General features: G+C 37.7%; 1 protein-coding gene across 5 annotated transcripts in view; it reads right to left on the reverse strand.

The window, feature by feature from the left end:
- Positions 1-23,645, reverse strand: part of FOCAD (focadhesin) — a 235,946-nt gene that overhangs the window by 39,636 nt on the left and 172,665 nt on the right. For all 5 annotated transcript variants that reach the window (XM_006208259.4, XM_072959321.1, XM_072959322.1 and 2 more), the window contains 6 exons: positions 19,744-19,832; positions 16,554-16,598; positions 11,987-12,095; positions 9,109-9,225; positions 6,201-6,439; positions 2,922-3,011 (listed from right to left, as the gene is read on the reverse strand). In XM_006208259.4, the coding sequence (XP_006208321.2) occupies positions 2,922-3,011; positions 6,201-6,439; positions 9,109-9,225; positions 11,987-12,095; positions 16,554-16,598; positions 19,744-19,832 (689 nt within the window). The remainder of the gene's footprint in view (positions 1-2,921; positions 3,012-6,200; positions 6,440-9,108; positions 9,226-11,986; positions 12,096-16,553; positions 16,599-19,743; positions 19,833-23,645) is intronic.

The following is a 23,645-nucleotide window of genomic DNA, read 5'->3' on the forward strand; positions in this document are numbered from 1 at the left end:
CATGATATATTTTTCTAAAATTAACCAGAGATGAATCTTCAATTCCCTAGCTTATTGTAGGCTATTCTGCAGATTAAGTACTAGGTCACATAATAATTAGTCCTAATAATAGTTAACATCCGTATAGCGCTTTGCCCTTTACAAAGCGCTATACAAATGTTATCGTATTTGTAAAAGCTCAATAGTAATTAACCAACGCTCAGGTCATTGATGATAAGGGAATAGTAGGACTGCAATGGCACAATAAGTACCACGAGATGGCAGCAAAAGGTAAGTGATAGGACCACAGACACCGACCAGCCCAGGTGCTTGGTTCTCTCAGCAGGCACATGTCCATTAAATCAAGGAAGCGTGGTGAATTTGCTCTGGGTGAATTCTATCACTTGAGGTAGCATGCTCCCAGATCTATTAACTACCTCTGGGTAACGCTTCCACTATTTCTCATGAAGGAGGACTGCCCCAGATTCCTGCAATCTCATTAGACTGTGGAATACTTTATGCCATGAACCAGGCATTCAGGTCTGGGCCTAGTTGGAATCTCTTTTTTGTTGTTGTTTTTAATGGTGAGCAACATCCACATGTCAGAAGAAAATAATAAACACCACAATGTCAAGTGTCAAATTGCTTTCTTTCTATTGAAATGTGTTCTCTGCGCTGTGCTATGCAAGAGAAAGAAAGCTGGCTTTGAAGTCAGACAGACTAGCTTTCCCTTCTAGCTCTGCCACTTTGTGACCTTGAATCAATTTCCCATTTGAGACTGACTTTCTTTATCTAGAAACTGAAGTGATGCTGATTCCTGCTTTAGTATCAATATTTAGGTTGTAATCAGGGCTTAATTACATGAAAAATAGAAGTGAAGAGGCCCAACACAATATGGGGCTGCTCAGTAAGTATCAGTGGGACCTGAAACCAAAGACAGAACCACATAAGCACTGATGTCCACAAAGCATTAGGAAGGACAAAACACCAAGCTTCATCCACTGCAGGAAAATAGGAGTCTGGAGAGAATAGAGGGAGAGTTTCTTGAAGGACCTGAGCTTTTAATTGGCTCTGAAAGGCAAGCAAGATTTTACTAAATGGACAGGAAATTTCTGAGGACCCTATTCTACTTGGATCTGCAGGATTAATCCCCTACATAGGCCCACCTTTCTCTCTCCCAAATACAGTTGTTCATTAAGGAGTTAAGCCTCAAGAATGAAGGTAAGAATGAAGAAATAAGAATCTTATTAATATAAAAAGTTAATTTTAAAGTTAAATATGCTTAGACTTGTGAAGTTTTTAAATGCATTAATATCCATACTGTGGATAATTCAGTTATCCCCACAGTCCTCCTTACATTCAAACAACTTTCCTGCAAACTAATGGAGATAACACACGAGAGTCATTCCTGATTGTCCCAACTGGCTGGAAGTTTGCAGCATGTTAATCCAAATTTTCCTCCAACTTTATAATACCCTGGGCTACAGATATGCTAAACTCCTCTGGGGGAAGGTGGGAGAAAGGAGAGAGGGTTGAGGGGTGAGGGGAGAGGGGAAGGGAGAGAAACTTGTCTTACTCCTTAGTTGTAAAAGGCACCACCACCAATACATGAATTAAGCTAAAAAATCGCAAGTCTTTATCGGACCCCAAAAACAGTTACATGACTATCCCTTCCATTAATCATTTTCTAAATTCAAGAGACTTCAGTCATGCCCCCAAACTCTTCCTCTACCCATATTCAAAGCCAAACCTGTAACATGTCATTTCATCTCAAAGTGTTCCGTGATAAACTGGGTGGGTGTCAGGGGTTCTTATCCAGTCTTAGGCTGCATGTGAAAGGTCTTGTAACTACCACCTACTAAGCAAAGATTTGACTTTATTTGATGAAATACTTGATATCTGCAGTAATTTTGCCATTTGCTCTTTTGTTAGCCTAAACTTAACAGGCTAGATGATGTGAATGTAAATTTAGATCCCAAGTTCCCAAAGGTCAGAAATTTAAACACTGATTTTTTTTTCTTTTTTCTTTTTTTGGGGGGTGCAGGGGAGAACACTGATTTAACTCATATTTAACCAGTGCCCATAAGAGTACAAAGTAAATGAGTTAATAAATTGGAGGTCGTTGCTTATAATCTGTTGAGTTTCCTAGTGACTTCAACCCCAGAGGATTCAAACTGAGGTTCCAAAACATGGAAGTCCAAAAAGGTACAATGCAGGTTCTCAGCGGAGTCAGCGTCTCATGAAACCTAATAAAGTAGTATATTTTCTCACATAAGCCACATAGATAAATTGAAATATTCAGTGTCTCACTAAACTAGTATGTTTAACAGTTTTTTGAGGTATTCTTTTCTGATTATTCTTTTTTGTTTTTGTTTTTGTTTTTTTCATAACCAGAATGAGAAGATAAATTTTAAGATATTTAGTTTAACAGACAAAATGTTTGAAAAGCAGGATGTTTGTGGGGGGAGAGGGATCTACTGAACTTGAGGAGGCTGGGAAGCCTGGTATAACCTCTGTTTGTTTCCATTTGGATTCCTCAGACAGTGGATTTCAGAGGGAAATCTAAATCAGGGGTCAAAGGTCCCTTTTGTCAAATCAAATTCAAAGAATAGTTTCAACAGATCTTTAAAAAGGTTGTCATACATACAAGTCCCCAGAAGGACACTTCATATGATAAGTACAAGACAGAATCTAAGGTATTGGTAACTCAGTGGCAGCCGCAAAGTGCAATTTGTTGCTTTATAAGGGAACAAACTGTCCATTTCTGAAACTTGGTTTTCAGAACAAGTAAGCTTTAATTACAGATTTTTTTATTATTATTGAAAACTCTTTGCAAAGGAATTCAAGATCCGATCCTACAAATATTTCACCATGGAATGCAAACTTTATGGCCAAGAAAGAACCAATCTGTGAGCATCAGAGAGGAAATGGAATAAACATACTTGTATTCAAGACTAGTGTCAAAGCAGCAATTTTCTAGGGCATCCAAAGACTTCATCACCAGAAGGTTCATCTGTTGACCAGATACATCACTGGGTAAAGACCAAGAGGGAAAAATGAATTATTTTAAATCATTCAACTGTCCAAAAGTATTTACTATGTAATATTTTGCTCTCAATATTTTATTGAAAATGCATTTCTTTAAAAAAAATGTAAGGAACAATTAACAGTATTGATGATTCACACATATTTTGTAGACAGAGAAAACCAGTCAGAGAATTTATTCAATAATTGGGTTTCTGAACATTATAATCAATAAACCCTAAAACTGCTACTTTTGCATTTTCTCAGTTCATTAAAATTTTAAATCACAGAAAAATTAAAACCAAGCTCAGAATTCTAAAAAAAAATATTTCTAAGAAGGCTACAGTGATTTTCTTCAGAATATTTACTAACCTATTAAGTTGATATTATCAATAATCATTCCAAATCTTTCTTGCGAAGACTATTGGTTCTGATTTCATGTCTCAAACGTTGAGGTTTTAAGTTCTATTCTTTTTTTTTATTTTTATTTTAAGGAGGAAAAAAAAACCCAGCCCTGTATTTTTTTCTGCCTTTATACAGTAATTGATGTGGTTTTTGTGATAGTCTTGGTGAGAACTTTGACTTCTAGGGGAAAATAAAACTTAAAAGGTAGCTCTGTGTCTGTTTTTTCAGGCAGAGTTGTGGGTTTCATCACTGACACTTTATTATCAAGGGGTCCCTATATGTCACCTCTCCTGCCACTGCCTCAGACCATGCTGAGTGGAATGCAGCCCCAGGAATGCCAGCCAGCCAGAGAGCACTTTAAATAATATCTTCTCCAACCAAGACCATAGTGGTTTTGCCTGAGGTGAAGGATTACATTTTGCAATGAGAAAACACGCACACACAGGCACACACAGCTTTAATAGCTTTAACTAAATATGTCCTATTATAGTTGTTCTCTGGAGTAAAATATACCTAAATATCCTAAACAAATGCCGAAGACATCCTACGAGTATCCTCTGGGAGTTATAACAGAAGCAAGCTTTGGAATAAGATGCTTTTCTATATAAACTCTAGATGGGAATTTAAATTCAGGAGACTTTTTCATAAGCCTTAGCCAAAAAAAAAAAAAAGGACGGATTGTCATAATTCTCTTCTATAAGGTGATTTTTCATTCTGCAGACCAACATATTGTCTTAATCCTGTTCTCCTAAGGAGCCGTTTGGGGCCACTTATTTGATGTTATTGACTACTCAGAGGCAATAGCCCTCAAAACATTTACTTTAATTTTAGAAAAACAGAAACTTTACCCCAAAATGCCATTATCTGGTGACACTGTCATTATCTAGTGAAATATTTATTAGTACCAAGAGGCAAATATTTCAGATTCCTCTGCTCCAAGAAATCAGGAAGGTGGGAACCCTGGATAATCACACTAATGGCTGCAGGACGAATACAGCAGGCATAAGGAGGAGAGCGCTATCAGATACCGGATCACTAGGGCAAAGGTAAAGCTTGCAGTTATTCTGAGGGCACTCTGCCCTGGGAAGATCTTCCTGGCAGCTTCCCCCAAGGTTTCCTGCAGGTGCACAGCCAAGCAGAATAGATGGGATAGAAGATAATCTAGGAAATGGGGACAAATGCTTTAGGTGAATCACCGTAGGTTTCTCCAGGTAGCACAATTAAATGAACTACAAATACAAGCTTGTCAAGCCCTAAAACCAGCAGCATCTCATCCTAAACTAATGAAGAAGGGAGCCAGAGCCAGCATAGGATGAAATGAGTTGCCTGGAGTTAAATTGCCATGGCTCATTTCTAGTTATAAAACATGTAGCTTGAAAAGAAACTGAAGAAAGAGCATGAACACAGATGGTGAAGAGACTGCCATTTGTAACAAAGCAGCAAAAGGAGAAAAATCACTTTCAAGTTAAAAGTCATTAAAAATACTTGTGTTCTGTCACACACAAGATACGTTACAGTCAATTCACATGTAGAGGGCAGCTTTTTGTTTGTGTCCAGAACCAGGTCTGTGTATACTAATGCTGGCGAACAGAACGAAATAAATATTCTGGAAACATTTCATTTATGATCTCAAAGACTAAGCCAGTCTTCCCAATCATCTGACCAATGTTTCCAAGAACTGAAAATGATCATCTGAAATATAATATTTCCCTAGATCAATAGCAGTTCTCATAAAGGTTTCACATATTGGTATCTACACAAAACTATGGAAATTACATATGCAAACTTAACCACTGGTTTCAAACAGAAATCTAAATATGGCATAATGTCATTCAGTTTATTCACATCAGCACCACTTCTTGCCTGTGGACAGTTTCTGCTGAACAGGGAAGCTTAAGGACATCTAACATCACAATAGGATGCCTTCCCCCATCCCTATTTCTAGTGCAGAGAAATGGGGCTAAAACTCCAAGTCAGTGACAGCTAAATATTCATGATACTCAAATATGCATGTTGAACCATACCACAATCAACCTGGATATATAAAATTCTAAGATCTGTTATAAAATAAAGAATAAACATAATGAGCAACAAAACTAAAGTAGATTTATGCACAAGAAAACTTTCCCATTTAGTGGAATTTTCCACCTGGGTCTTTGATATTCTATTAGCTCCATTCAAGAGTAAAGCTAGCAGTCCAAAAACGAGCAATCAAACTAAATAAAGCATGCAGTATAATATGCACAGATTAAGACTCTTTAAGGATTACAAAAATGTAGCCAGGGCACCGGATAAAAGCAGTATTTAAATCTGGGTACATGCAGTTCTCAGGTGATTCGGTGATTCCCAGCACCCTCAGGCATAAGGGACACCACTCTATCCACCAATCTTTTCCTCTCATTTTACAGTAATAGCAATAAAGAATAAGCAATTATTTTCACCCTTATAAACCAGGAAGCTTTTTAAAATTTATAGCACCGTATGATTAGACTTTTCTTGTATCTATTACACAAATGTATCTAGGGCTTTTATCTAAGCATGAAATGATTTTCAGGTAATCAATCACATTACTATCTCTGTGATGGTATTTTAGAAAGATGAATTCATTCATAAAGGAGAATAAAGGATCAACTTGCCCATCTCAAAAAGTTTAGCACCACAGATTGCTCAGATATAATGTATGTGTGGGGGGGGGGAGGGTGTGCGTGCGCATGAGAGAGAGAGAGAGAGAGAGAGAAATTCTTCACCTAAGTCACAAAGAGGAAAAGCAGGAATATGTTAATAAACCGTACCTGAGTTTCTCCTCACACAAGCGAGAGAGAAACATCCCCAAAGCGAGGCCCATGTGGATCTGCACGGCTTGAGACTCATCAGCACTTGGTTTCCCAGGTAACCTGGCAGTCAGCATGTTCAGGATTTCCTCAACCTTCTCTTTGCAAGAGATAATGAAAACTGGCACAAGGAGAGACAAAGCCGTGGCGGCTGTGGAACGGGCAATGGCACTAGCTGTGCTTTCACCGGAATAGGATTTCTAGGACATGCCAAAGAAAAAAAAAACAAAAAAAACAGGGGGTTGGCCTTTTGTTTAAAACATGAAGGAAGCACACCTCTCGCAAAAGCACCATGCAACAATACAAGCTTCTTTTAGATCCACCCCTGTCAACCAAAAAAAAAGTTAAAAAAGAAATCTATTTCCGTATCTGTCTATAGGTTACCATTTCACTCTTGGTAAAATAATTTGCTACCAAGCAATCAGTTAACTAACAATATCCTTTGAAATTTGAAAAAACAAATTCTAAGTGTCTCCTTTTAGAGGGTGTGAATTCCCTCACAATAAAGCCTGAAACGATTTCAGTGTTTTGAAAGCCCACATGTGCATATAATGAAAAACCCCAAGTGAAGCTATCCAAGCTTGGAGAAACCACCAAGCCACATTAGAAATGTCCAGAAAGGCAGAAGTTTTCCGGGAGAGAAAGGAAAGGGGTTGGGGTGGGGGCAGTTTACGTTTAGTTACGGAGGGATAAGTGTAAGTTTAGCACAGGGATCTACTGGCAGATCTCCCAAAATTCTTGGTGGGAACGCTTCCCAGTAGATGGATTATTTCCTACAGGGGGTTAATTCCTTTTAATTAAAAAGGAAGTTGAAATCCTAAAAGCCTCTGGTTACAAAGCAATAACCAGCTATTCAAAATGAAACGGAGAGCTCTATATGCTCCCTCCTATATTAATTATGGGAAAAGGAATGAGTAACAGCCCTAATAAAATGACAGGGCAGCTGAATATGAACAGCTTCTATAAGAATCCCGTGTTAGAGAGCTCCACCAGACATTATATACATTTATAAATAGGGCTCAAGTGCGGAAGAAAGCCCATTTATCATTCCTCACTATTATCCACTTCAAATTTTCAGACATACCATAAAGGCTGTGTTGTCCCTTGCAGTCAAAACACATTAAGAAGTGTTTTTAATTCTATGCTCGTTTGCTAACTCTAGTACTTTAAGGATAAAAAGGAAACATGTGCTAAGGTATTCTTTAAGTTAATATAACACTATTATAATGACAATACTAATCAAAATGACCCAGCTGCTAGGACAAGGGAAATAAAGGAAGTGGCTTTTGACACAGGGCTTTGAAAAAGCATAATAATGCAAGAATCACAAAGGTAAGAGGCGACCCCGAGCTGGTTAGTAAAGACATTATTTTTACTGGTTTGCAGGAACTAAGCAGCATGATTAGGAATCTAACACAATATCCTGTCCTGCCGACTACCTGAACTAGATCGCTACCACAAAGACCTCCATATAAGCTAACAAGTTTTTCATCCATCATCAGAAATAAGAACACTTGTGACAGAAAACAAATCATAAAGGAAGTTACTTCTATGAGCAAAATCTAGCTTCCAATTTAATTCTGCACTATCTGGTAAGTCATTGTTTTGTCCTCAAGTACAGTCAAAAATCAAGTTCCGGACCCTCAGCCCCAAATGAATACATACCAGGTCCTCCTAAGGGCAGGAGGACAGAGGCACACAAAATGTTGTACAAAGAAGACCCAAGGAAATGAAGTTTCAGGCTAAATTCATGATCTTAGCAACAGTCAGGACCTGTGTTATATTTTTATTCAAATCAACTATAATCCTCTGCCACTCAGCTGATTGTCCCATGATCACTATAATTCCCTAAGCAATGGATAGTGATAAAACAGAACCAAAATAAATTCATGCAGATGCAGAAATAAAGCACGCACTACAGCCAAAAAAGGGGAAATGAAACCTAAACCAAAAACGTGTCTTCTTCAAATTTGCTTCAAATCTTAGGATATAAGCATGAAGAAAGAGAATGACTAAGGAACAGGTGCTTTTTTATGAGCAACCATATTACTTTGTATTTATAGAGCATTTTACATTTTCACAATATTTTCTCATAGATTATATAATTTGAGCCTCACAATCTTCTATAAAGTTGGCAAAGTATTAATTTCTACCTTCATTTTACAGGTAGGGAAAATAGGGGGATAGGTTAAGTGTCAGGTCAACAGTCACAAATCGAGTAAGAGGCGAAGCTGGGGCTACATTCACTATAGATTATATTGTTCAATCACCTCATTTTACAAAAAAATGACACAAAGGCCCAGAGAGATTATGTGAATTGCCCATGATCACACACTCTGAAATGAAAAAACTAAGACCGGGGGGAGGGTATAGCTCGGTGGTAGAGTGTGTATCTAACATGCACGAGGTCCTGGGTTCAATCCCCTGTACCTCCGTTAAAATAAATAAACCTGATTACCTCCCATCAAAAATCAATAAAAAAAACCAAAAAGAAAAAAACAAAAAACAAAAAAAACTATGACCAGAAACTCAGGATCCTCCATCTTCAGCCAATGTTTATTTTATTACAGCCGTAACTTTTGACGCTGACTTTACATTAGAATAACTTAGAAAGGTTCCAAAATGCGGATGCCCAAGGCCCAACCCTGAGCAATTAAATCAGAGGTGAGGCCTACACATCAGTGTTTGTTTTTTCAATATACGTGTATTTAAAGTTCCCCAGGTGACTCTAACATACAGCCAAGCCTGAGACTTATATCTAATGCGTAGCTCAGGCTAAGACTTACACTATATCATGGATTTCACGTGAACAACTGATATATGAACCAATACTTGAGTTTTCTAATCAGTTTTTATTTCCCCAACTTACATAATAGAACCAGGAGAAAAGTCGTCCTCTGGGTTGGTAATGGCTATCTACAATGACCAGAAGAGTATCAAACACCATAGAAATCCACTCTTCCATTGAAAGGAAATTAGGTTGAACCTGTAAATGAAGAAAAACATGAAATGATACTGGGAAAAAGAAAAAAAAAAGTTAAACATTATTTCTAGATCCAGGGTACAACCCCTTTCTGTATTAAAGAATGAAGTACTATTATCAAAAACTAAACTTCATCTGCCAGGACTGCATGAAATAGACAGGTATTGGACAAATCTACATCCTCACCTGCACCCCAACATGAATAAGACTTAGCTTTCATCCAAGACTTAGCAGAGGTGAGAGGATGGGGGCTGCAAAACAGAACACATCTGAGAGCTCCTCAGAGCTCTCCTATGTTCAGTGAGGATAACATGGAGGTTACAAGGAGAGATATGCAGAGAAAGCAACTCAAAGTTTCTCATTTCTGACTGTCATTTCAATAAAGCAGCCTACAAAATTTTGATCACCATCTCTAACATTTCTGCTTACTATCACTATATTTATCATTGAACAATCATCACAACATTTGCTTGGCTAAGTAAGTATGAAAATATAAATGATCTTTGGTTTGGAAAAGAAGAGGAAAGAGAATGCAAAAAGTAAAACAATAACAAAACCCAACTCAGTCAAAAGAGAACTTGGTTTTAAAAAAATCGTTCATGACCATGGATGTCCAAAAACATTCACTGGGGGAAGAGGCTATAGCTCAGTGGTAGAGCATGTGCTTAGCATGCATGAGGTCCTAAGTTCAATCTCCAGTACCTCTGTTTAAAAAAAAAACAAAGCAATAAATAAATAAACCTAATTACCTCCCCCTAAATAAAATAAAAATTCATTAACTCACATGGTAACACACAGTGGTACAAACTATAAAGGTCAATGCAGTGTTGAGAATCCTTGAAATTAATTCCTTGACTCAAACAAGGCTTTCTTCTTAAGATCTTTAGTTGTGAGTTAAATGCAGATTTGAATGAAGTTTGAAAACTTTAATCAAACAATGAGGTCTTGAGTTTATACTGAGTAATAGCCAAAGGCAAGGTCATCAGGAATGAAAGCAAAGCTCCATCTCTGGGGCTGTGTGGCTTCTCAGTGTTTCGTGCATGATGTGTTACAGCACAGGACAGAGGGTGGGGGAATAAAGAACAGAAGCACCTGGAGCTCAAGCCCTGAGCTAGACCTCAAGCTGTGACTGGGGCGAATTACCTACACAAGTGACACCAAAGGGAAGGGGTTCTAGGAAGGCGTGTTTACTTTTTAGGTTGTCCATCTACTTAGCGTGCTGCCTCTGTTCAAGTATTCCATGGCTCTTTCAAGGATATGAAACATTTCCTCTCTAAAAAATGTTTATCTTTCTCATTTTTAAAATAAGATTCTGGGCTTAATCAAAGTTAAATTTTCTTATGATAACTAACTACATTTTTATTCTCCATGCAATAATCCCTTGGCCTCCTTCCCTTCCCCATATGTAATACATCTGTAGCATTATTCTCCTGTTTTCTGGTAAGAGCACCTTTTGGGGACTTCCCTCTTCCACCATTTGAAACTTGGTTAAATGCTCAATCAAGCTACCTGTTCTACCCTGCCCAAGGTGCAGGCACGGAACCCATGGGATTCTGAATCTTAAGTGAAAGATGCAGGGACAGTAATCGACTGGAGCTGACCCACCGCAGTAGGGGTGGTCTGCTGACTTGGGTCGTCAGTGCCTATGCCCGGACTCCGCAACTTGCCTTGGTTCCTATTCTTCCCCTAACCTGGTTTTTAAGCTTTGCCTTCAATTCCATGGGCTTCCAGATTCCTTATTCTTCTAGTTCCTTTTTTTTTATTAAAATGGAAGTCCATTTCCTTCCAGAAAAGAACCCACCAAAAAAGAACCAAAAAGCCCCACCATGAAAAAAACAAAAAAAGAGTGCAAATGGTCCATAAGACACTCTGTGGGGACAGAGACAGGCTGAATAGCACTGAATAAAGTCCAATTTTTGCAGCAAGAAGTGATGAAGAGCATGTGCTGATGATAATGGTTACTTTACTGAGTGCTTAGTATTTACTGGCCACTGTGCCTTACATATACTAATTCATTTAATCCATTATACAATAAGCCTACCTGGTAAGTCTTGTTATCCCCATTTTACCGACGGGGAAATAGGCTCCAAAAGGGTAAGTACCAACAGTAATCCATGGAGCTAGTAAGTGCAAGTATTAGGATTTAAATATAGGACTCTCCTTCTCCAAAGCCTGTGTTTTTCAACCACTTGACTATAATGATAGCTACCAGATAATGGGGCTTAAAAGAAAAATAAATCCATGCCTTTTTATTTTGACAGATATGAATTGTCTGAAAAAGTACATTGGAAATGAACATTGGCCAGCTCGCCACATGTTTAATTAAGAAATAAATGCCTTGCAAAAATGAATAGGCACTTTGTCATTGACATCTACAATTAAAATGCAAAGTACATTTTTTTTTCGGTCAGTAAACACTGCTTATTTATCATTTTTTGACAGCATTGTTCACTTTCAGTAAGCCTAGTTAACCTCCTAAGATTGGTTACCATGATGCAATCAGAAAAGACAACCCCTGTTGCATAAAATTGGTACCTTCAAATGGAAATGACCACTTAACTGTGATGGAGAAAGCAAAACAGAAAAGCAGCAAAGTGTTTTAGAGGACACTAGGCTTACAGCGTAAAGGCACTTCGGTTAGCACAGTTTGGTGCTGCAAGCACAGGCTGCCACCTCCTAAATTCAGGGCCAGGCTTAAGGAGCCATCTCACTTTTCACACGTTACACAACCAAAGCCCAACTGGTTTAGACACCCTTAACTCACCTCCAGGACCCCCTCAGAGTCCGAGGAGAGGCTGGCTTCATGTTTGGATACAACAACAGCAAGGCCGCTTAAGGCTAACAGCGCGTTGCCTTTGACCACTGGGCTGTCTCTGTTCAAAAAGAAAAAAATTCCAAGAGAGGATTTAGGGGCATTAACCAGGAGAAGAGAAGGCGCTATTATAGGGAGGGCAGATGAGGTCAAAAAGCACTTCCATCCCTTCACAGAGCCTCGTAAATGCAGGTCTGTTTGTTCCCTGATGCCAGCAGCTTCTTTGCTTGTTCTGACACTAGGGCTGATTTTGAACTTCTCTAATAAATGTCCGGTCACTACGCTTTTGGTAACATAAAAATCCAAGCTCCATATATCTAAGCTCTTTCTTTCTAAAATTTTTGTTTTATCATTTGACCCGACATATCCCAAGCTTCTTCGGTGTCATCTTTGGCCAATACAAATGTATCGAGCTGTTGGAAAACACAACCAGGGACAGTTCTGTGAATAAGAACAGCAGAACGAAGCTGGCTTCTGGCTCTTTGAAAGCACCAGTGTGTGGAACTAGCTTCTAGTGAACCGCTTCAGATGGCATCCTTTACTAGCAACTCGACACACTGGGAGCTTTCCTCTGTCATGAATATTTCCCCCTTCTTTTTTTTTAACATGCCAAAGCCAGCAATCTTAAAATCAGACTGTAACATAATTTAGAGACCCTAGATAAGAAGAAAACAAGGCCTGTTTTTAAATTACTGGGTTTGAAAGTGGCCCCTTTATATCATCCAAACAGTGGTTTTCTAATATTGGCAATAAAATCTTAAGTTTGACTTCCAAATTTGGTATCAAGAAAACTGAACCTTTTAAATATACTTACTGCTTGAAAAATGTACAGGTAGTATTATTCCATAATTCCAAAGTGATCCTATAGAATAAAATCCCCAATGGGACATTGAGGAGATGCTCTTGGCTTGCCAACTCTGTCATAACAGGACTCGAGCAACACAGCACTCTTACCATCAGATAGCTCAGTTCTCAGTCCTACAACTGAGGGTTCCCATAAACAGAGAGAATGTTTCCCCAAACCTGGACTTGAGATCTGAATTCGAATCAGTGCACATGTCCAAGGATTACTCCCTGTTTACCCCTGTGCAGGAACAGAACCGATGTCTGGGATGAGGAAGACTTACAATCCTGTTCACCATACAAGCCTAGTGCCTCCAGCCCTAAGCCACGGTCATGACTGAACACATGAGTTAGTGGGTATCAAAGCATTAGTATACACCTGTGTTCTTGTATTTTTGTTTCCACTTGGTAAGAACTGAACTTAGGATCTGCCATTATCAAGTTCCTCCATCTATGGATTCAACCATTTCCTCCTCCCTTCTCTCTCTCCCACCTTGGGATGGTTAAACTCAGTGAAGGCTTGCTCTGCACACTTGGTTATTTTCTTCACCCCTTCAGGGATCCATTCCTCTATGAGGGCTGCCATATGTTGATAAGACAACATTTATATTGAGGAATGGGACAGGGGAGATAACAGGAAGAAAAACTTGAGTTTGAAGCAGCTTTGCAATAAGGATTACTGGGAACTCCAATAGCTAATAATAAAACACCAGGAAGCAAGGCAAGATGTGGTCACTCCTAGGTGTCCTAGCCAGAAAATCATGTAACAAAACCAAATTTAAATCCTTTATTCCTAATATTCTCCCTTTCCATTAGCTGAGAATATCTATTCTGTTACGAAGTGGTCATGAATCCCTGAAGTTAGATTAAAAAAAAAAAAGGTTTTAAATTCTCAATGATCTGAGAATTTCCTCGGTTTTTATCACCCTGTAGAAATTCTTAGACAGCCACCAGAAATTGGGTATCAAATCCTTTAAAACAAGGATATTAGTTAAGATGACATAAAAAATATCTTTTTAACCCTAAAATTCTGAAAGAGAATTTAGCCTCAGTTTTAAAACAGTGCCCCAAATTACTTTATTTCAGAAGTGCCACTGGTCTTGGCATTCTTGAGCATGTATTCTTCTTGTAAAATGGAAAACATATTTAAAGCTACCAGTAATTAGACCTTTGGATGCAGACTAAACGCACTCTTGGACATTAATCTTTGGACAGAAAAAAATTAAACCACAGTCACACAATGGATGCTTATACCAAGCTACACTACAACGTTTCATAAAGGTACAGTGACTAGCTACTGATAATCTTTACATTCCCCACATGCCTCGCACAGTGACTTATGGAGAGAAGACACTGTACATAGTGAGACAACTCCAAGGAGGAGCTGGCCAGGTGAAATCCTACAATTGGTTCAGCAAAAACTCTTCACCTCGTTGATCAATTAGCTATCCCTTACCAGTCAAGCAGTAGTGACTAATTTGCATAATAACATGTCAGCATCAGTACAGTATTTATCTAGGCAACACCACTGACATTTTAATTAAATTGTCCTTTGAAACAAACAGATGCCATTAGCTTAATTAAAAAGCTCAAGGAAGGCCAAGCTACAATGATGCTTTCTTAGGGACAAAGTATTACATTACATATTAGCAAAGTGACCCAATCCTTTGGGGATTATTACCTTCACGTTCAAATCTATTTAATTATTAACAATGAAAATAAACTTACATCAATCACCAGGGTTTATCTGTGTTCTGATTCTCCCTTAGCCATATCCCTGATGCTTTAAAAATGCTCTCAAGTGAGCAAATCAGTCTAATCCTCTGACTTGTATTTTACTTTCTACATTTAATTTATGGCTCAGAACAAAATAAACCCTACATTGGCCCACCCAGCCTGTGGCATCCATGGTCCAAGGAACAGAAGGCTAAGCTGGCAGGAGATGGTGGTGGGGTCCTCACATGATTGAAGGAAGCCAGTGGGGAAAAGTAAAGAGAAGGCAGCAAAGAGATTTTTCCCCTGCTCCATCATTAATCTCTCAGCCTCTGGACCAACTATCTCTTGCTCACTTGCTGTCATGCCTAGCATTGTCAGAATTGCTGTAATAAGATGAGGTCTATAAAATACTTTGAAATTTTTGATGAAAAGGTAATACCATGAGAACATAAATTATTTTTACTCCATACCACTGAGAATGTGAACACACTCTTCTTAGGTATTAGTCATGAAATGATGCTATGCAAATCTGAAGATTAAAGTCTTACTGAAATAAAATTTTAGAATGGAATCTGCAAAACCTTCCAGAAAGGCAAAATTATACTTTGTTTTAATAGAAAGCTGCTAGTTTCTTCAGCATTCAAACTTTTTTGTTGCAAATGTCAGAGCACTGTTTTTAACAGGATATAAGTAGACTATATAATACAACAAACTATAAAAGATAAAGGTCAAAGGCAATCCCCCACCCCAGCACCTCCTCCCCTCCAATAAGCAGCTGAACACCCTCCCATCGTGTCTGCAATGCACCAAACTAGATAAGCAGACACCAATGAGTCTCTATAGAAGCCTCTCAGTATTTTTCCTTTCATTTTGTAAACAGATATGTCAACAGATATTTCCCAGTGCCTCTCACAGAATTGAGGCGTTCAGGAGAGGATTACCACTTCTATGTCCCTTTATTCAGAAGACCCGTGGCTGAGTAGCGATCAGGTACTGAGGTCAGATTTTCCAGTGAAATAACTGTTTAAGACATTGCTGGTGGAAAGTGAACTCTAAGATAGATCATGTTTTTGTTTTTGTTTTTTAAGGCAAAATCTATTTAGCTACAGAAGCTCTGGGACACGACAGGGATAAACTATATTGTAAGTATTTCCAGGTAATACGGACTTTCAGTACATATGAAATCCTCTAGGTCAAAGGTATATTTATGGTTTTTTGCTGGACATGAAGAAAGGAAGTCAAACAGAAATGGAGGCACCTAAAGTTAATGGTGAAAAGGAGAGGTACATATCACTTATCACCAGGAACAATTAGTCAGCTTGCTAACAAAGGGACCTGAAGAGGTTGCTCAAGCAAGTTTACTAGGGTATCATTTTCTTAGTGAGAGCTGGCTTAAAAATAAAAAGCCTCAAGGTAGTAATACTCAGGTTATTTTTGTTAAAAAAAAAACCATAAGGATATGACAAAATTGCCTTTTTACTGGGTCTTCGTATGCATTTTTAGTATTAAAAAATTCAGTATTTAGATATCCTGGACCCAATAACATCAAGAGAATGAAAGGAGGCACTTTGATTTATTTACTAGCTCACAGTTGAGATTTAACCATCTATTTACAAAATCCCTGTAATTCATTCACATTATCAAAGATTTCTTCTTTCTCCCTCTTTTACTAAATCACAGTCTTTTAAATCTAAGCCAAAGTATGGGGCATTTTGTTAGGTGTACAATGTCGGTGCAACCTGGATGTAAAAGTTATGTGTCTGAACTGGTTCCTCTGTATTTTCACAGAAAAACATGTAGTAAGAATATGAGAAAGAGTAACAACTGATTTTTAAAAATACAACTCAAAAGTCCTTTAAGACCGTTAAAGGTATGAGATGCCTGAAAAGGAGAAAATGTAGTGGTGAAGGGAAGAAAAAGTTTTTAGAAAATTTCTGGTAAGAGAATAAATGGATCTTACTTTGCAGCTGCTTTGGTGACCTCATCAGTCAACATGTCTCGAACCCTGTGGTACAGATGGAAAAGAAGTATGAGAGTTTATGGTAGAGCAAGAAACCAATGTTTTTGCTTATTCATCAACTAATAAGAACCTCTGGCAGTGACTCCAGATCTTAAAACATCCATGTAGAATTTTAGGGTAAAGTGAAAGAACTGTAGTAATGGCTTTCCTTCCATCTCCTCAGGTTACTTAGCAGAGGCAGGGAAGGATCTGAATGGAACTGAGGAGCGTGGTCATGGTGTCATTTCTCATACTGAGTGGTGGGGATACAAGAGCCCTTTATATTATTCTCTGCTATGGACTGAATGTCTGTATCTCCTCCCATATTCATATGCTGAAATTTCAACTCCGAATGCGAGGCCTTTGTGAGGTCACGAGGTGGAGCCCTCGTGAATGGAATTAGTGTCCTTATAAGAAGAGAGACCAGACAGCTTGCTTTCTCTCTGCTCTCTGCCATGGGAAGATACAAGGAGAAGGCAGCCACCCGCAAACTTAGGATCAGGCCCTCACCAGCACCAGATCCGCTGTCACCTTGATCTAGGGTTTCCCAGCCTTTGTAACAGTGAAAAATAAATTTATGTTGTTTAAGCCACCTGGTCTATGGTATTTTTGTTATAGCAGCTGGAACTAAGACACTTCTTTCTTCTCTGCTCACCAAAACAGCAATTTACTTCTTTCAAATTGTAGATAATAAAATTTTCACTACATATATCTACAAAATAAAATTTTAAATGTTGGTTATAGTACATATGAAACTAACATAATGTTATATGTCAGCTACACCTCAATTAAAATAAATAAACGTAGGCTATAAAATTGAACTAAAAGAAAATAATTACATTTGTGGATCTGAAGGAAGGTATGCTCAATTCAAATATTCACAGAATTTTTTTTTCATGTAAGAATCTTGAGATTAAGTAGAAAATAATAATTGACTGCAAAATTTACATTTTGAAGAGGATATAGACATTTTCACTATACACTTTGAGTTTCATACAAAGTTTTTATAAATATCATAGGAGCTTTGCAAATATAAACTATATTTGCATTCATAAATATTTGCGTTTGAAATATAATAAAATCTTAGCTATTCAGCACTCTGAGAACGACTCATTCTTTAAGAATAAGAGCCAAGTTTTTCAGATAGTTGTAAACTGTTCCTTAAACTGGTATTTCATAAAGCCATTTGACAGTAAATTTTCCTAAAACATATTGGCCAATCTTGTTCTTCCTAAATGGAATATAGTGCATTCAATGTATTCTTTAATTGGTCAACATGAAATAATTATAAATCATGACTTGCTACACTTCTAGGTAGGGCCACACCTTCCACTGGTTCCTTCTTACCTAATCGTCCTTCTCTCTGCTGCATCACAGATTTTTCCTTCTGTTCTTGTATTAGTCCTCTTACCTTGTGAACATACTACAGCATCTACCATCTTAAAAGAAGAAACTCTCCAGCTATTGCCCCATTCCACTGCTTCCTATACATCAGAATTCATTTAAAAGAGTAGCTTATACTTGATGACTCCAGTTCATCTCCTTCTACTCTCTCTAGATTCTTCTATAACCTGGCATTTGTCCCTACAAAACAGATCCTTCATGGTCACCAATGACTTTCAAGAGGCCCAGTCTAATGCTTAATTCTCAGTCTCCAACTTTTGCAATCTCACAGCAGCATTTCACACAATTGGTTGCTTCTTTCTTGGAACATTTTCTTCCCTCAACTTTTAAGATAGCTTTTAAAATTCTGTTTTCTCTTGGTTTGCTCCCTATATCACTGGTCACTAATGGTCCACCTGCTTTATTGGTTCCCTCTTCATCTCCCCCAATTTCTAAGTGTTGAAGTGCTCCAGGGCTCAGTCCTCTGACCTTTTCTCTGTCTTTACTCATTTCCTAGATGATCTCATCCAGCATTATGATTTTAAGTGTAGTTGATATGCTGATGATTCCTGAATTTATATTTCCAGCCCTGCCCTCACCCTTGAACTCTAGACTCACATAGTCAGTAACCTGTGTGATTTCTCCAACTTGGAGGTCTAATTAGGTATCTCAGGCTTAGCAAGTCTCAAACTTGATTTCTACCCTAGACAGATCTGCTATTCTACAGTCTTCCTCATCTACATAAATGATAACTCCATGCTTTTAGCGATTCACAGTCAAAATCTTGGAGTTATGCTTGATTTTTACCTTTCTCTCAATCTTTTGTACTGTATGTCTCTATGTATTTTTTGATGACTATAGCTAACATACAACTCCCCAAATTATCATTTTCAGAAGATGGAATTAAAACTACACATAAAGGAAAATAGCAAATAGGAAGCAAAATCCAAATTCTTAATCTCTAAGCTTAAATCCAATGTCATAATGTTTTAAACTGCATTGTCATTTTTAAAATAAATCTAGGAAATGTAACTTAAATTAGTTAAATGTGTGCATGCATGCACAAAAACACACACAGAGCTTCTGCTTTTCTACATATGCCAGTTGTTAGTAAGTAAAAAACTGAAACCAAGTATTCTCATTTGATGAACAGATTTTTATATTAAAGAAACCTGTAGCTACAGGCAAAGCTATTTAGATTCTGGGCACTTTACTTAGATTTAAGCTGCTGCAACATTAATCTGACAAGGTATTCATCCCAACCCATGTAACAATTTAAATTGCTTTTTATGTGCCAGCACTTATACATTTCTAGATAATATAGTGGGAATTCACTAGGGGATGTCTGTCAAAGAAATTAAAGCCCTGACATGGAAAAGATGCTCCTAATAATGAAGATGTCTCGGGGAGGGGGGATCAGGGGAGCAGAAGGGTATTCCTTGACTAAATGAGTGGGAAAAACACTAAACTTTCATTTAAAAGCATATAAAATAATCAATTATAGGGGAAAACGGGAAAAACAAACCATTTCCACATTGCTTTAGAAACCAATAAAATATATATACAAAATTCATGAATACAAAGCTCTCTTTCTTATCTTACATCTGGGAAAGAGATGGAAAATATACCTATCAGATCTTCAGCCTTTTCCCCTTTAGGCTCACACAGAGGTTACAATTCCAATATTAAAGTCTTTAAAGCGGCCACCTTCTCCCTCACAGTTCGTTTCCCATGTCGAATAATGAGCAGCGGAATGCCATCCCCTTACCAGAGCCAGGCTGTGCTTTTTTTGTATTGCACCTCCTCAGGTCCTTCTTTTCCGTGTTTTAATTGCAGCTCCAGCTCTGCTATTCGTCCCTGCAAAAAGCACAGCATAAATCAGCATGCAAACTCTGTGACCAAAATTATCTTAAAATGTCTTTGGAAAACACGTAGGTAACAGATGTATCCTTTCCCAACTGGCCTAAGGTGTTCCTGATAGGATATCAGATATGACAGAGGATGTGTAAGGAGAGAGAATTACATCACTGTTCAGGGATTTCTACATTCACCAAATAAGTATATCCTGAAGTCTATAGTGCAAAGAGCGCTTTGGCAAATTTAGTGCAAAACACTCAACGTGTATAGTGCAAAGGACTTTGGCAAATTTAGTGCAAAGCACTTTGTTTCAACAGATCTATTAAAAGCAAATTTGAATTCTATGGGTCCCATTCCAAAAAATCCCCTATATGATAATAAATAGCTTCTGTCAGCAGCTGATAATTTTAACGACACTATACCAAGACTGGGGTCTGGGTACCAGCATTATAACAGAATGGTAGCAAATGAGTACGGTAAATACATAACACTTAAGATTTAGGTAATGAATTACAAATTTTTTTCTCAAACAGCTGCATATTACATTTCTATTTCCTGAGTGAATTTATAGATATAATCTCAACCTATATCGTGTAATAAAAACATAGCTAATATCATTAATATCTTTAAGAACAAGGCCTTCAAATATTTATTATCTGTTCAATTTTTTTTACACTCAGGCCTATTTTGATCACATGCTTTCCCCTCTACTCCATCACCAATTACATTATTTAAATGTAATTAAAATACTGGTTTATTGATATACCCTGAACTGGACAAGAACTTAGATTGCATATTGTGTTACTGAGTAATACCAAACCATTTTCGGAAGTAGTTGTGCAGCTTACCTCCTCATAAGCAGTAAATAAGAGTTCTGGTTACTTCATATCCTAACTAGCATTTGGAACTGTCAGGTTTTTAAATTTTTACCATTTTTGCAGGTGTGAAATGGTGCTCATTATGGTTTTAATTTTCATCTTACCATTTACTAAGATTGAGCATCTTTCCAAATGTTTATTTTCTATTTGGGTTTCCTATTCTGTCCATTTTTCTACTGGTTGCCTTTTCTTACTGATTTTAGAGTTCTAAGGTATGTTTTACAGAAGAGAAGTATATCTCTATATCCCAAAGAGGGAAGCAATATAGCTTTAGGTTAAGGATCTGGGCTCTGGGATTGAACGTCCCAATATAATGCCATTTCCACTTACTTCAAATTTTACTGTGTAAATTTGGGCAAGTTACTTCATTTCTCAAAGCTTTAGTTGCCTCATTTGTAACATATAGCTGACACCTAACTCATGGTATTAGAGCATGATATTAAATAATGCGGAAAAGTGTCTCTTTAGTACAGTGACCGATGACAAACAAGAGCTACCATTACCAGGTTTGTTGTTAAAAACAAACTCCCCTTATTATCTTCGTATAAGCTGTTCTCTCATGAAAGTATCTAAATCCTTCTTGAAATAATTCATATTTTTAATCTGTTTACTTTTATAGAGTAAAAGGTTCCCCAAGATGTAATATTCAGATATACAGCTGCATGTCTTTGTATTTCTCTCATATACTCTGTTACTAGCCTGTAAATTCACTGAGGAAGACAAGGATGGTTTCCTCCATCTAAGGAGGCACACAGTGTGCTGGGGCTCACCAGTTCAGGCACTCTGAGATTTCATGGGCATTCTGTTCACATTCTTCAAAGATTCTGTTTACTTCAATCATATCACCCCCAACTCCATGTTTTCAATGACAGAACCCCAGCCCTTTCCCTCTCCCTTCAGTTTCTTGGAGCAAGGTATCAGAAGTGATTCAACTGGCAAAATATTAATATCTAATATTGATATTGGTCTCCCAAGAGGGTAGGCAAAATAGAAAATAATTTTTATTGCCTATCTGTTTGTTATGCTTCTTAAATCATGCCTCTTTCCTCCTAAAACATTTATTTTCCATAGTGCTTCTCCAAAAAAAGGTAAGAAATAGGAAATTAAAAGGCTAAAAATCTGTTTAGAAATAAACAAAACACAAAAAAGCCAGTGTATGTGCAGCATCTTGAGAAGGCCCACTCTTTTAATCTCTCCTGTAGCCATAACCAGTACAACCATTTCACTGTGACTAGCAAATTTCTCATTTTTTCTTTCTCAGTCTCTGTTCTTCTCAATCTCCTTTTCTGAACTGCCTCTCTAACCCCTTCCACCCAGCCTGTGTTAGGCTATTTATTCAAATCCACTTTGCCATCCAATTCTTCACCTGCTGATAACAGAGATCTGGTGGCATTGAACTCAGCTACCTCTGCTTCTGGTTAACAGCTGTGGTTAAGCGGGGGGCGCAGGTGGGCAGGGGACAGTCATTGGGTGAGAAAAAGCTGAGATGATCACTTGAATTGAGATTTTTGGATTGCCCGTAAATTCCAATTATTAATTTACCTATTCTTCTTAATTAAAAACATTTTCAGCCTTTGTAACCAAAAGCTTGCTGATTACAGTGAGCAATTTCCCTAGCTCTCAACCTGCACATTAAAAACAAACAAACAAAAAACCCTTACAAGTGGTCAAAGAGTATTTTGCTAGGAATCACAATTCCTGACTGGTTTTGATTTCAGACTTTTGTGCAGCAGGCTGACCAACTCAGGAACAAGCATCTGGAGTCGACCTGTTTTAATTCCTCTGTCCTGTCTGAGGTCATATTCACAGTCCCTAAGAGCCCTTCTAACCTGCTCTGCATCCCACAAGGGCAGCAAGGTAAAGACAACGGTAGAGGGCACCTTCCCAAAATGGACTTGGAACTGTCCATCAACTTGTATCTGCATTTTTCATCTTAATGGGAAGAAATCCAAATACACCCCCATGTCAACCACTTTGATATGCTTGTAATTCAAAGCCCCACATTCTCGTGGAAAAATTAGATAAGGCTGGAAGCTGACGCCCAAGCAAAAGGCACTAGAAGTGTTCACATCTCAAACTTATTCACATTATAATCAACCTCCGGGAAATAATGTAGAATGTACCTTTTAGCATATCTCCTTGGCTTACTGAATAAAACATGGCTCCTCTAAACGATCCTCTAGTTTAATGCTACAAAATATGTCTAGCACCAGATGGAACTAACTATAATTCCTGCACAGAAGAGTTATCTTCCGGGAGAGAAATTCTTCATATAGACGAGAAGTCTGGCAGTTGCTCTAATTCTTCTAAGATGCCATAAATTCTATTTAAGTGTGTGGGCTCATTTAAAAAAAGACTTGATGAACAGTAAAAATGCACCAGCATATTTTCAAATAATAGTGATAGCCTAAAAAGCATTGCTGGACTTTCAAGTAATATTGAAAATCTTCTTATTATAGTCTATCTATACTTTGAGTTTCACTTCTTAATCACCAATTCCCAATGGAACTAGACTTATTAGAAATCAAAGGAAAGAGATTTTATGTGATAAAGACAGACACTATCACCCACAATAGTAGAAAGGCAGAATAACTGACCTGTATCACCAAAAATACTCAGCAGACTTTTTATGAATAGATCTGTCTTCTTAAATATTAAACCAGTTGGCATTATTTGTTGTTACAACTAATGACAGTATTAGGGAAAGTGCATGAACAGTGGAAAAGGCTGAGGCTCTGGAGTCAGACAAAAGCAGGTTAAGTTCTAGTTCTCTCGTTGATTTTGTACTGTTTGCTTTGCTTTCCTAGCTAACCTTGCTTCCCCATCTACAATCCTGTTACACGTGAGGTTAACAACACCCATTTCAAAGGGCTTCTGTAAAGATTAATTGAAATAATATACGTTAAGTGTTGGACACACATTAGTTATTCAACAA

Source organism: Vicugna pacos, chromosome 4, assembly GCF_048564905.1.
Source record: "Vicugna pacos chromosome 4, VicPac4, whole genome shotgun sequence".
Classification (NCBI taxonomy): Eukaryota; Metazoa; Chordata; class Mammalia; order Artiodactyla; family Camelidae; genus Vicugna; species Vicugna pacos.